Source organism: Saccopteryx bilineata, chromosome 5, assembly GCF_036850765.1.
Source record: "Saccopteryx bilineata isolate mSacBil1 chromosome 5, mSacBil1_pri_phased_curated, whole genome shotgun sequence".
NCBI classification, from domain to species: Eukaryota; Metazoa; Chordata; class Mammalia; order Chiroptera; family Emballonuridae; genus Saccopteryx; species Saccopteryx bilineata.
In genome coordinates this window covers 10,725,724-10,738,809 of record NC_089494.1, presented here as the reverse complement: position 1 = coordinate 10,738,809, position 13,086 = coordinate 10,725,724, and the positions used below count along the sequence as shown (strand labels likewise).

The 13,086-nt window shown below is 41.7% G+C and overlaps 1 protein-coding gene across 1 annotated transcript in view; it reads left to right on the top strand.

Annotated features, from left to right (window-relative positions):
- Positions 1 to 13,086, top strand: part of COL4A3 (collagen type IV alpha 3 chain) — a 133,982-nt gene that overhangs the window by 95,050 nt on the left and 25,846 nt on the right. Inside the window, exons 28-36 of the mRNA XM_066232826.1 lie at positions 52 to 156; positions 2,664 to 2,761; positions 3,329 to 3,479; positions 3,839 to 3,952; positions 5,188 to 5,355; positions 8,626 to 8,715; positions 9,035 to 9,169; positions 12,039 to 12,137; positions 12,848 to 12,937. Of these exons, the coding sequence (XP_066088923.1) occupies positions 52 to 156; positions 2,664 to 2,761; positions 3,329 to 3,479; positions 3,839 to 3,952; positions 5,188 to 5,355; positions 8,626 to 8,715; positions 9,035 to 9,169; positions 12,039 to 12,137; positions 12,848 to 12,937 (1,050 nt within the window). The remainder of the gene's footprint in view (positions 1 to 51; positions 157 to 2,663; positions 2,762 to 3,328; positions 3,480 to 3,838; positions 3,953 to 5,187; positions 5,356 to 8,625; positions 8,716 to 9,034; positions 9,170 to 12,038; positions 12,138 to 12,847; positions 12,938 to 13,086) is intronic.

Below are 13,086 nucleotides of genomic sequence, written 5' to 3'. Positions count from 1 at the left end.
TAAGGCAGGACAAAGGGAAGTTGCTGATGTGCTTGTACACGTGTTGTTAAGGTTTCCCTGGACTCAAAGGGAAATGTGGTGAACCAGGTATTCCTGGGCCTGATGGTGATCCAGGAGTCCCAGGAATTGGATTCCCTGGACCTTGGGGACCGAAAGGTAAGTTAAAAATTTCTTTCAAACATAATGTTCATTGTAGATATTTAGAGGCTATAAATATATAATAAATAACATAAGAAAATATTCATAATATCTTTTAAAATGATGTTTTCCATCTGTCTTAAATGGGGGGAAAAACTCTTACAACAATATTAGGTAAGACGGCAGAATTCACCCTGATGTATGCAGTCTTGTCTCAATCATATTTTTTTAAATGCATATAAAAAAAACTGGCAGGAAATGCACCAAAGTGATTATTCTTTATATGTTACGAATTTATTCATGGTTCAGACTCGCGAGGCAGAAGACACACCAGATGCAAGGAAATGGGCAGAGGGCTGAAACTCTTAGGCAGAGTCAACCCCGAGAAACTCTTAGGTGGAATCAGCCTCTGCATATTTACTGAGTTCCAAAAGCCACAGCTCAGCAGATAAAACTAGAAAGCTACACCAGCCTTTCTTCCCATCCGTTTCATCCCCAACCCTGCACGACTATTTCTTTCATGAACAAGGACACGAGAAGAGTCAGAGTCCCAGAGCTTATCAGTCTAAAGGACATCTGGTTCTTGGAGGCATTCCTCCAAGAATCCTACGTACTTGCATTCAAGTAACCCAGGCCAATGTCTTTTTATGGCTGACATACTCCAAGATCCCTTGTCTCCAAGTAACCCCTGCCCTGCAGTTAACTGCCGTTTGTGTTGGTGCAGGGTCGTCTCCTACATGTATAGGGGAGTAGGAGGGATCTTCCTTTACTTCTTAATAGATGCCTACACTCTCTACATTCATACAGTCCTTCACTTTATATGTCGTTATGGTACTAATTTTTATAATTTATGATATTCTATAATATTAATCACACATAGCTGATTTCCCAATACACTCCAAAACAAGTCAGAAGTTATTGTCCTTTAGGAAAAAAAAAATGCTGTTTCCCATCAAAGGAGAAATACTCCAAAGAAGTCCAGGTGTGGAGACCTTGAACAGTAACCTGAGGCTCCTCACAGACAAGGACATCAAAGTCCCATCCAGGATGACATAGGACTTATCTCAGTCACTGGATTGTCACATAGAACCTCAGATTTTATAATAATATTATGTTTGTTTCAATATGATTTAAAGTGTTTGTTGAAATAGAATTTATTTTTGGAGCTTCATTTCATAAATTAATATATCATCAGTGTTTATCATATATCAGTTCTGCCCTAAAATGGGAATATTCATCTCAATTGATGAGCATTTGAAATGAAGAACATTATCAGATTTTTCATGTGGTCCCAAGAATGGCTTTGACTATAATTTCTTGAATTTCTTCCCAGTGAGTTCTGAAGTAAGCCAGCCTGGCCCATGTTTTTGCTTAGTCCTTCTTAGGCTCACCAGGAAGAAAATTACATCCTAGCTGTACCCCCTATGCAGTCACCTTCTGGAAGGAGACTCTAAACTGTGGGCACCGGGACTAGCTTAAGAACTCCTGGAAGTGGAAGTCAGAATTTCCCAGTTGAACCTAATGAATCCCATGAACTAACTGTTACTTAAAACTGGTCAAATTAAGGGCACAAAGGAACCTCTAAAGGCAGCTCTGCTCCACCAGCGTTTCCTCTTCTGTAGCACAGGACAGAAAAAATGATGCATGTGACTTTTTCCTCAATTCTCCCTTCATAAATGCATAAGAGAGACGTTAACTCATTATATTCGGTGGCTGCAGTAGGGATTAGAAAGTAATTCTCTGCCTGACCAGGCGATGGCGCAGTGGACAGAGCATTGGACTGGGATGCGGAGGACCCAGGTTCGAGACCCTGAGGTAACCAGCTTGAGCACGGGCTCATCTGGTTTGAGCAAGGCTCACCAGCTTGAGCCCAAGGTCGCTGGCTCAAGCAAGGGGTCATTCGGTCTGCCATAGCCCCCCCCCCCATCAAGGCACATATGAGAAATCAATCAATGAACAATGAAGGAGCCACAACGAAGAATTGATGCTTCTCATCTCTCTCCCTTCCTGTCTGTCTGTCCTTATCTGTCCCTCTCTCTGACTCTCTTTGTCTCTGCCACACAAAAAAAAACAACAACCTCTAGAGCAGTTTAGAGTGGGATAGGCTAGCTAGGTATTGGAAGTGCTTTATATCTTGATCTAAATCATGCTTGCATAGATATCTATATACACACACACGTAAATATGTATTTGGTTGTACATTGAATGTAAAATATACTTTTTTTTAACAAGTCAGGCAAATGCTCAACCACAATTAGTGGTTTAAAAAAATATTGAACCAAAATTATAGTGGTGCTAACCAACCAAAACAGAGAAGGTAATTTTAAAAATTGGGAACCAATGTAATATGATTTGGAATTCAATTTGTTTAATGACTCATTTAGCTGTTGGCTTTCTCATCATCTAAACTTTCCTAAAAGACATCTATAGCTATTGACCTCCTAGAAACATTAGATAAAATAAGAGAGATACTGCGCAGAAACTTTTAATAAGACTAATCATGCAACTTTTTTTTTTTCCTGTAGGAGACCGAGGATTTCCAGGAGCAAAAGGGGCACCAGGTTATCCTGGAGAAATGGGAAGGCCAGGGTTACCTGGCACGCCAGGCCGCCCAGGAAGCAAGGTCTTCTGAGAATTAAAATTCAGACTGAAATGGGAAAGAGGAGGAGAAATTATGGTTGGCCAGCTAGGATGTGCCTCCCAGTCAGGATGCTCTGTCTGTAGAAATTGTCGATAGACTTGTAGATGGTAAAGATGATGAATTTCTTAAAGTTTCTTAAACCATCCCTCCATTTTTAGAAAGGAAAATAGAACAAGTAGAAGACGGGGTTGCTTTTCTAGTTTTTCCTCAATCGTCAGAAACATTTGTAATATTTAAAATGGGAGAACTGAAAAGAAACATGGGTAGCTATGAAAAAAACTCAAAAGCAGAGACATCTAGACTGTTTGCAAAAAATCCCACAGTATTCTGAAAAAGTAGAGGCTATAAAGAATGATTAAGCAGACTTTTATAGGAAAGTCAGCAACTAGAGTCGAAGAAGGAGAGTTCATGGTGACTGTGGAAAAAGGGACTTAGGACTTCCACAAGGAAGATACTGTTTTTCCAGTAAATAGCCCCAAAGACCAGCCAGTCGTCGAGAAGGGTTTAGAAGCATTATGGAGTAAAACTAACATCATTTCTGTGCTATAGGGAGAACCAGGACTAGCCATGCCTGGGGAACCAGGAGCACCGGGTTTTCCCGGAGAAAGAGGCAATTCTGGAGGAAATGGAGAATTTGGACTCCCTGGATTTCCAGGTCTCCCTGGAATCCCAGGAACCGGAGGGCTTGATGGACCACGAGGTACAATAGCAAGTGCGGTTACCTTTCTCCACTGTGGGCTCAGCTAACATGCAGCCACTTGAATGCGGAGGTGCCCTAGGGGTATAAAATTCTCCAAAAACGTTCTAGATCAACAAATAGAACCTGTGGGGCCTAATTATTCTCCCATTCAACACTGTTTCTCTCCCTTTGTTCCTTCCTTCTTTCTTCTTTCCTTCTTAATGAACATTCTCTATATAAGACATATCGATGGTATTAAATATAGGTCCAGTTTACAAGGGGGGTGGGTGGAGAGTGGAGTTACAGGAGAATGCTTGTGATAGCAGTCCTAGGGCATTGGGTTTTGGCCCCTGAATAGATTCTGGGGCTCTTGTTTTCAGGGGATCCGGGACAACCTGGACGACCTGGAGAAAGAGGACCCCCAGGACGCTGCACGAAGGGTTCTCAGGGAGCCCAAGGACTTCCAGGCTTAAATGGATTAAAGGGGCAACAAGGTAAGGGGAGGGTCTCAAACCCTGTCACTATATGGGCAAGTGGCACGGGACTGCTGCTCTGCGCTTTGCTGTGTGACATTGGAGCTACCCGGCAATGAGTCCTGACCACTGCCCAGAGGGAAATGATGGGACATATAAACCTCGTGGTCATGGTTTTGCTGCAGCGAGTACCAGCACCTGTGCAGGGAGAAACGTGAAGTTAATATAGTGAGCTGGTTTGTGTCTTGTAGGCAAGAAAATATGAATACTAAATATGTATATAAATATATACTTACAAATGTATTTCTGTACATATAAACTCTCAGAAAAGGCTTTGTCTTTGCAAGCATATTAAAGTGGTAAATTTACTCTTATTATTAAAATAGTAAAGGTATGCAGAGATTGCTGTTTAAGTTGTTAATTAAATCTAACGTTGATTGCTTTAAAGCAACCCTTTAAAAAAAGGTATAAAAATAAATCTAGCCTGACCCGTGGTGGCGCAGTGGATAAAGCGTTGACCTGGAACACTGAGGTCGCTGGTTTGAAACCCTGGGCTTGCCTGGTCAAGGCTCATATGGGAGTTGATGCTTCCTGCTCCTCCCTCCCCTTCTCTCTCTCTCTTCTTTTTAAAATGAATAAATAAAATCTTTTTTAAAATAATAAATAAATAACTAAATCTAAACTATGCAGACTCTCGATGGTCCAGATAATAGGGAACTTACTCCATCTTTTTGGCTCCTCTCAACCAGGTCTGCGAACTATTTCTGGGAAAAACCTTTAGAATTCATCTAGTGTCTACCCGACTGCTGTGTGTTTGCAAACACACATCGTTGGCCAAGACAGTAATTGTTGCAGTGTGCCCTTGTTTGCAGAAACATCTGGAGGCTCACTCAGTGTGAGTGGTACTGAATGGATCCTGCAAGTTCAAGGCTGAAGCACACCATTCAGAGCAGTCTCGGCAGATGCCTGTAGAACTAGAAAATAGATCTAGACTTGTAGATGGTAAACACACCTCTGCAGTGTTACTCCTGCATGAGTCATTGCAACAGCGAATGTTAAAGCCGGAAGGGGTCTTGACAGTTTTATAAGCGGGGACATAATCCCACCAACCAATCTATCCATCTAGTAAGTGTGTGTTTTATTTAGCCCCAAATCACAAGGCTAAATATTTACAGCCGTAAGATAGTTCTGGAGTCGGTGGGAAAGCACTCGTGTGCTCCTTCCTTTATTTCACTCCTTCTTTCGTTCATATACAGGCAGAAGAGGCGCAACAGGCCTAAAGGGAGACCCAGGGATTCCGGGCTTGGATAGGTCAGGATTTCCTGGAGAACCGGGACCACCAGGAACACCGGGTCCTCGAGGTGAGATAGGACCGCCTGGTCAAAAAGGATATCCGGGAAGTCCAGGATTTTTAGGGCCACCAGGTATTCTTGTACTATTATTTATTTATTTTTATCTTTCAGTTACAGTTGACATTTACTATTATATTAGTTTCAGGTGTACAACATTCTGATTAGATAGTTAGATATCTTATGAAGTGATCACTCGGATAAATCTAATACCCATATTACACCATACATGGTTATTACAATATCTTTAACTATATTCCCTATGCTGTACTTTATATCCTTGTGACTGTTTCTTAACTATGAATTTGTACTTCTTAATCCCTTCAACCTTTTCTAATCCGTTATCCTAACCCCCCTCCCGTCTGGCCACCATCCAAATGTTTTCTGTATCAATGAGTTTGTTTCTGCTTTGCTTATTTTGTCTTTTATATTCCACATCCAAGTGAAATCGTTTGACATTTGTCTTTCTCTGACTTACTTCACTCAGCACAGTACCCTTAGGCCAGCAATTTTCAGCTGGTGTGTCACAAAGAATTTTTAAAACAAGCAATACCTGACTGTTTAGTCAGGGGTACTGACTTCTTTTTCTCTTAGATTGTCAAATAATAAAAGATAGCAATAGCCATTTGTTGTAAATGAACCAAAACTATACCTTTTTTGTTGTTGTTGTTCTTAAATCAGTTAAAAAATAAAAATTTTGGTGTGCCCCAGAATTTTAGTAATTAGTTTATGTGTGCCATGAGATGAAAAAGGTTGGAATTCATTGATTTAGGCCCATCTATGTTGTTGCAGATGGCAAGATTTTGTTATTTTTTATGGCTGGGTCATATTACATTACATAATGTATCACTTCTCAATCTACTTATCTATTGATGGATACTTAAGTGGCTTTCATATCTTGTAAATGATGCTGCAGTGAATATATGGAGATATTTATATCTTTTCAAATTAATGTTAATGTTTTGGGTTTCTTCAGAGAAATGCCTGGCAGTGGACTTGCGGGGCCTTCTCTCTGTCCTGTTGTAGCCTTTGTTTTCAAGTCTGTTTTGTCTGGTGAAAGTATTGCTACCCAAGCTTTTTTGTTTCCATTTTCATGAAGTATATTTTTCCATCCTTTTCTTTTCGGTCTGTGTCTTTTGATCCGAAGTGCTTCTCCTGTAGACAGCATTTGTAAAGGTCTTGTTTTCTTACCCATTCAGTCACCTGATGTCTTCTGATGGAAGCATTTAATCTGTTTACAAGCTGGGCTTGGGGCCGCTTAGCAAGAAGTACTAGGCACAACGAGGCCAGATGCTGCTTATTTGAGGTTTATGAACCTTTGTGAGATTTTAGGAGAGAACAAAGCATGAGCCAGAAGCCAGAGGAAGCAGCTTGGGTAGGCCTACAGCTTGCTGGGGTGGGGCTCAGGGAATCGCCCCTGCAGGTGGAGTGTTATCCCGGCTGCTGGAGACTCAGCTGTGGTGCCTGCAGGCTTGGGAGGCAGGAGGTGAGGGGCGGGCTCAGCAAAGGGAAAATGGCCTCTGCCAGCACTTCTGTCTGGGAGAACGCTGCCCTCCACTCCACACTCTGAAGCCAGACAATTCAGTGGTTCTCCCTGTGTGCCGGGCACCTTTCAAACCGCTACCCCAGCGCTGGAGCTCAGACCAAGTGAGTCCAAGGAAGTCAGGGTGCGGGCACTTTAAGAGGAGCTGCCTGGGACTCCAGCAGCCCATGTCGCACTGAGCCACAATCCTCCCAGGATTTTACAGCCAGAAGTTGTGGGGACTTCTCTTCCTGGCACCGGAACCCTGGGCTAGGAGGCCAGGCACAAGGTCCTTGCAGGGGGGAGGGGACTTCCACAGGTGAGACATCCCTCCTGTTTTATTAATCCACCAACATGGGTGTGGGACCAGCCTGTTCTGTGTCTCTGCCCCTCCTACCAGTCTCAGTGTGGCTTCTTTAATTCCCTAGTTATAGGACCTCCACTCAGTAGCTATCAGGTGCTTCTGAACGATGGCTGTTCTGCTGTTTAGTTGTCATTTTGTGATGTGGTTGTGGGTGGATGTGAGCATTGCTTTCACGTACGCTGCCATCTTGACAGGAAGAAGCCATGAATCTGTGCTTGTATTTTCCTTCTGCTGTTTTCTTTCCCCTTTTCCTTTTAAGGTGGCTGTATATACTGGACATAGGCATAGGCTTTTGTCTCTGTGCTTCTCTTCCGGTCAGTGGTGGTTTTATCTTCTGAATTATTTGTAAGGGGCTGGAGGGCAGGGAGATAGTGGTGGGGTGACCACATTCCACAATTACTGAGGATGTGACTCTTTTTGCTGTGTAATCTTTTTACTACAATACAGTTGCTATTATTTCGTTGAAAAATTTTGCATCTGTATTTATAAGAGAAACTAGTCTGTCTTTTTTCATTTCTTATATTTTTGCCTGGTTTTGGTATCAAGGTGATGCTGGTTTTATAGAACAAGACGAGAAGGGTTTCTTTTCCTTTTGTATTTTCTAAAAGTTTGTGAAGAAAAGATTTTTTTTCAATGTTTGTTAGAATTCACCAGTGAAATCATCTGGTTCTGGGCTTTTCTTTGTGGGAATTATTCTGAATTACTAATCCAATCTCTTCATTTGTTATGTGTCTGATCAGATTTTCTATTTCTTTGTAAGTCAGCTTTCATCCCTAGGGATTTGTGCCTTTTCTCTAGGTTATTTCATTTGCTGGCATATAATCATAGCATTCCCTTATAGTCCTTTTTATTTCATCACTATTTTTATAATATTTATGTTTGGGAAGAATATTCCAATATTTTCCTCATGGCATAGGACCTTACTGAACTGTCCTCTAGAGAAGAGCCCAGAATAACAGCTTAACTTGCAAATTAACGCTTCATTCGTGTGACTGAGCGATTATCGTGTGCCGGCACTGCTGCGGGCTGTGCAGACACATCAGTGGACAAGACTCCGCCTCCGACAGTGGGGGAGACGAGAACGAATGCGTTAGTTATAGGGTCAACTCTAGACAACCACTATGAAGAAAGTAAAATAAGGGACTCTAACAGAAAGCTATTGGTCATAGAGTAGGAGGAGGGAATGATCCGAAACTTAAACATATGCTATTCTTCTCCATACATGTGGCCCCATGTACATGCATGAGATTGTTTACTGACAGAGTAAACAGAGATTGTTTACCGACCCATCTGCAAATGTGGTTATTCCTCTATTTGCAGACACCATTCCTTCAACTCGCAGTCTCTCCTGCTAAGTATAATTTATGTTACGTTACGTTATGTTATGTTATGTTGTGTTATATGGTGTTTGCTCTTCTCATTCTGTACACGTGCTGGTTTGGTTCCTTTGTTTCCGTAGGTGAAAGAGGAATGGTTGGGGTGATGGGCTACCCCGGCAACCTTGGCCTTCCGGGGCCTCCTGGGAAGCCGGGCTCCCCGGGGCAGAAGGGTAAGTGAGGGCGGAGCTTCCCAGCTGTCAGAGGGAAGGAACAGCAGAAGAAATTGTATTTGGTTCTGAAGAAACCGTGTATCTGCTGTTTCCTGTGTTCTTTTTTCCCATTTGAATGGGATAGGGTTTTTTTCTGTAGGCTTATGTGCTCCCTTCCTGTAACTGCCTGTTTGGGGAAACTATGATATTTATGAAGGTCTCAGCACTGTTAAGCTTTTGGGCTTATTCATTTTGTTTTATGGTGAGCACAGTTAACTTTTGAATCCTTGTGAACCACTTAAAGAATTAAGGGATTGCCTTCATTTCTCCTGTTTTGCAGGGAGCTCTGGAATTCCAGGAGCAAAGGGTGAGAGAGGAGCCCCAGGAGCCACGGGGGAGAGAGGAGCCAAAGGCCTTCCCGGGCCTTCCCGAATATCCCACCTCCCCGGGGACACAGGAGAGCCAGGCCCCAGAGGTACAGGCTCCCAAATATCCCACCTACCCGGGGACACAGGAGAGCCAGGCCCCAGAGGTACAGGTTCCCAAATATCCCACCTCCCCGGGGACACAGGAGAGCCAGGCCCCAGAGGTACAGGTTCCCAAATATCCCACCTCCCCGGGGACACAGGAGAGCCAGGCCCCAGAGGTACAGGTTCCCAAATATCCCACCTCCCTGGGGACACAGGAGAGCCAGGCCCCAGAGGTACAGGCTGCCTTGCGTTTAGAACCAGGCCTTCCCAAATATCCCACCTCCCCGGGGACAAAGGAGAGCCAGGCCCCAGAGGTACAGGTTCCCAAATATCCCACTTACCCGGGGACACAGGAGAGCCAGGCCCCAGAGGTACAGGCTGCCTTGCGTTTAGAACCAGAACATCAGAGCTGATTCTGAGACTAGGAATTCTCCAGGTAAACCCTCCGGTTGGCAGTGGAGGACAGCAAGGGCCAGTGTTTAATCTCCTGTTCCCGGTCACACAACCTGCTGGTGGCCCAAGTCTGAATGCAAACTGGAGCTCATGTGCTTTGCACGATTTTATATATGTTGCCTCTTTAATGTATACAATTTATGTTTAAGCCAATTCACATTTTGGTCTGCTGTTATTAAATTTTCACTAGCCAGTTTTTAAATCATAAGCCTCAAGACCCCTATCAGCCAAGTGGGGTGGAAACTAAACCCTTAGGAAGTCCCACATAGAAACCTTCCCTGGCTGAAATAGAAACCACCCCAAATGCCACCCTAGCCCATCAGCTGTCAGGATGAATGTTTCTCCTTGCCTCCAGAAAGTGCTTCTCACACTCCAAGTCCTTTGGAGAATAATCACTAAAAAGAAAGTGTGTTCTAATGGAAAGTTAATGCTTTAGAATGTTGTTAACTGTAGCTATTAGGCTCAAATTTAAATACAATCAAATTATTTCAAGTTAGGCTAAAATTGAAACAATCAAATTACTCCAAGTTATTTGAGCGCTTTCTGTGACAGTTCTTGTTATATGATCAATATAGCCCATATAAATCAAAATTTTAAAAAGTCTTGCCTTATGGCCTCCTTGACCAATTTTAATCCCAAGTAATTTTAGAAAAATCCAGAGAATTTCTGGGTAAAAAGAATATTTGTAAATCAAACCTTCATAGCAGGGAAGAATTTTAAAAAATTAGTTTGCAGTTGCAAAACCATATTTAAGTTCTGAGTAATTTATAGTAAATTTTGAGAAGTGAGATTATATTCAATAAATATTTTTATGCTTGGCACATAAAGATTTTTAGTCCAAGTAAACATTTGCTTAAAAATTTCTGTACAAGGTGCTGTGGACCATGCTAGAAAGACTGAATCCTTTCCTTTCCCAGCATTAGGAAGGACTTCACAGAAGTGACATCTGACCAAAGTCTGGAACATGATTGAATCCAATTAAATTGCCAACTTAAAAAGAAAATGAAAAATCATTAGAAAAATTAATTTATAGAAAATTCTTGGTTTTTCTTTTCTCAGAGAGGAAGGAAAGGCCTTTTGGGTAGTCACTATTTAATCCGGTTCAAAGAGATAGTTTAGTTCTAGGGGCAAACAGAAGATTGCACTACATTTTTTTGCAATGAAACAGAAAGTAACATGAATTTAAAAAAATATATGTCAGAACTGGTCCTAAGCCAAGATGTGAATAAAGAAAAAAATACTGCCACAAATATCCAGTCATCATAAATTGTCTACATAGACACCTCTTCACTGGACTATTCTAGATAATTTAGGAAGTATTGGAAACATTTTGAAAAGAGTGTGAATAGCTTCCCTGTGCATCCGTAAACTAAAATTTGGCTCTTCCATCGTGAATGCACAATGGGTCTGAATTTATAATATAAAAATTCCTTTTGCAGAGTACAGAGGAACACATGCTATTTCTGTGGCTCTAACAGAATTCTCTACTCACCCAAATTCAATATGCATGGAAACTGTCCTATATGTCCTCTTTTTGGCTTTTCAAATGCATGACCAAGAAGCAGAGATTGAACAATGACATAAAGATTGTACTATCTGGGCCTCTTTAATTTAAACGCAACTCATTTTTTAAAATCTCAGTTTCTGACCCAAAGACATCCATGACAAATGGATGAGATAGTGAGGGTACAGACAAGCACAACTGGGGTCCTCTCGGAAAGGGGTCTGCACGGCATACTTAGGTATATGTATGAAAAGACAGTGAATAATATTTTGGTTAGGAAAATAATGTGGTCAAAGCCATGCTTTACAAAAGTAGGATGGATTGTAGGAGGTATGTGAGCTTTCCAGACGGCAGCACTGGATTCGAATCCTAACATTACCACTGACTGACGGTGCGATTCAATTAGTACGGTGACTTTTTAATCTGGGTAAAAGCGCTCAAAGCACAGCTTTGCTCATCTCTGTGTTCTATCAAGAAGAGACTGAGATGGCCTGCCAATTAAATTAGATAAATAAAAGAAAATGAGGTCTGTCATTTGCTACTTAATAAACTGTAGTTATAATAAGCGAGTTGAGAATGGGATAGTCCAGACAAAAATACAGTCCTCTGTCATGACTACAATCAAACCAGAAGAAGCTATATTTAGGCCACTAGTTTATATAATGTTTGTCTAAAGTATAAATATTATGATAATTGCTAGTTTTCTTTTGAGAGCTAACTCATGCCAGTCCCTGGGCTAATGCTTTATACATATTGTCATTCAACCCTCTTTGTAAAAGGATACAATTCTACATCTGCCCAATCCCTTAACAAATATCCTATGCTCTATTGTAATAAGATATCATCCATTTTAACCAGGATGTAGATCACTGATAAAATTCTAACCTGTATTTTTAATACATGGCTTTTAACTCTAGGGCTTGCAGGAGAGCCGGGTGAGAAAGGGGACAGAGGCGCTCCAGGACTGCCGGGTCTAGAAGGAGTCACAGGGCCACCGGGACCACCGGGACCACCAGGTATAGCAGATTTTCTCATCGGAATATCAGGTCTTAAGTTTTCCTAGATCTAAATGTAACAGAAATATGTTTCTAGATTTATTGGTATAAATTTGAATTCTGCTCCAAGAGTCTTCCAACAGAAATTTGCTTCTAAAATTAAACCAAAACGAAATGAAGAAAATAATTAACACGCACAACGTTTCCATTTTTGTACTAAAGATATTGTTTTGAAACAGCTCATACGTATTATAAACTTTTATCACAACATCACATGTCATAGAAGAAAATCAGATAATGCTTTGGAGGTTTTCAAATTTGCCTCTTTTTTTTTTTTTTTAACAGGTTATTGAGCTTGCAAGGTAATATTTAAAACAATCAAAGTAGCCCCTATTCTCTTGTGATCACATCAATAAGAAAGTATATTACATGGCAGTACATTTTCAGCAGGATTACTATCTGGTCACAGGGGACTCCCTCTCTCCTGCTGGCCTTGGTCCTAGGATGATTTTGATGTTTAAAATCCATACCTACTCACAAGAATCTAACTTCTCTAATTTTACATTTCTCAGTACTCAGTCCCCTCCTTATATGAAGGTACAAGGCAGCTAAAAAGTACTTACCCAGCTGGGAAGGTTACTCTGGATGCATGCATTCATTCAAGCCACAAATATTTACTGGGCACCTTGTGTCCAGGAACGACGCAGGGCATCTGTTTATTTGTTCTCCAGGCCCCAGAGGAGACCCAGGGAGCACGGGGACCCCTGGAGGACCGGGACCGCACGGCATGCCGGGAAGCATGGGAAACATGGGGGTGCCAGGTAAGGTATAAGAGCCTGCTGTGAGCCTATAAGCCCATGATGGGTCCCGATTCTAGATTTTTTTGTGTTCTTGATTTTCTACTTAGAAAATCGGTATAAAACAATTAGATTTACTTTCAGACCAATGTACTAGTTGCAGCTAGTGAGAA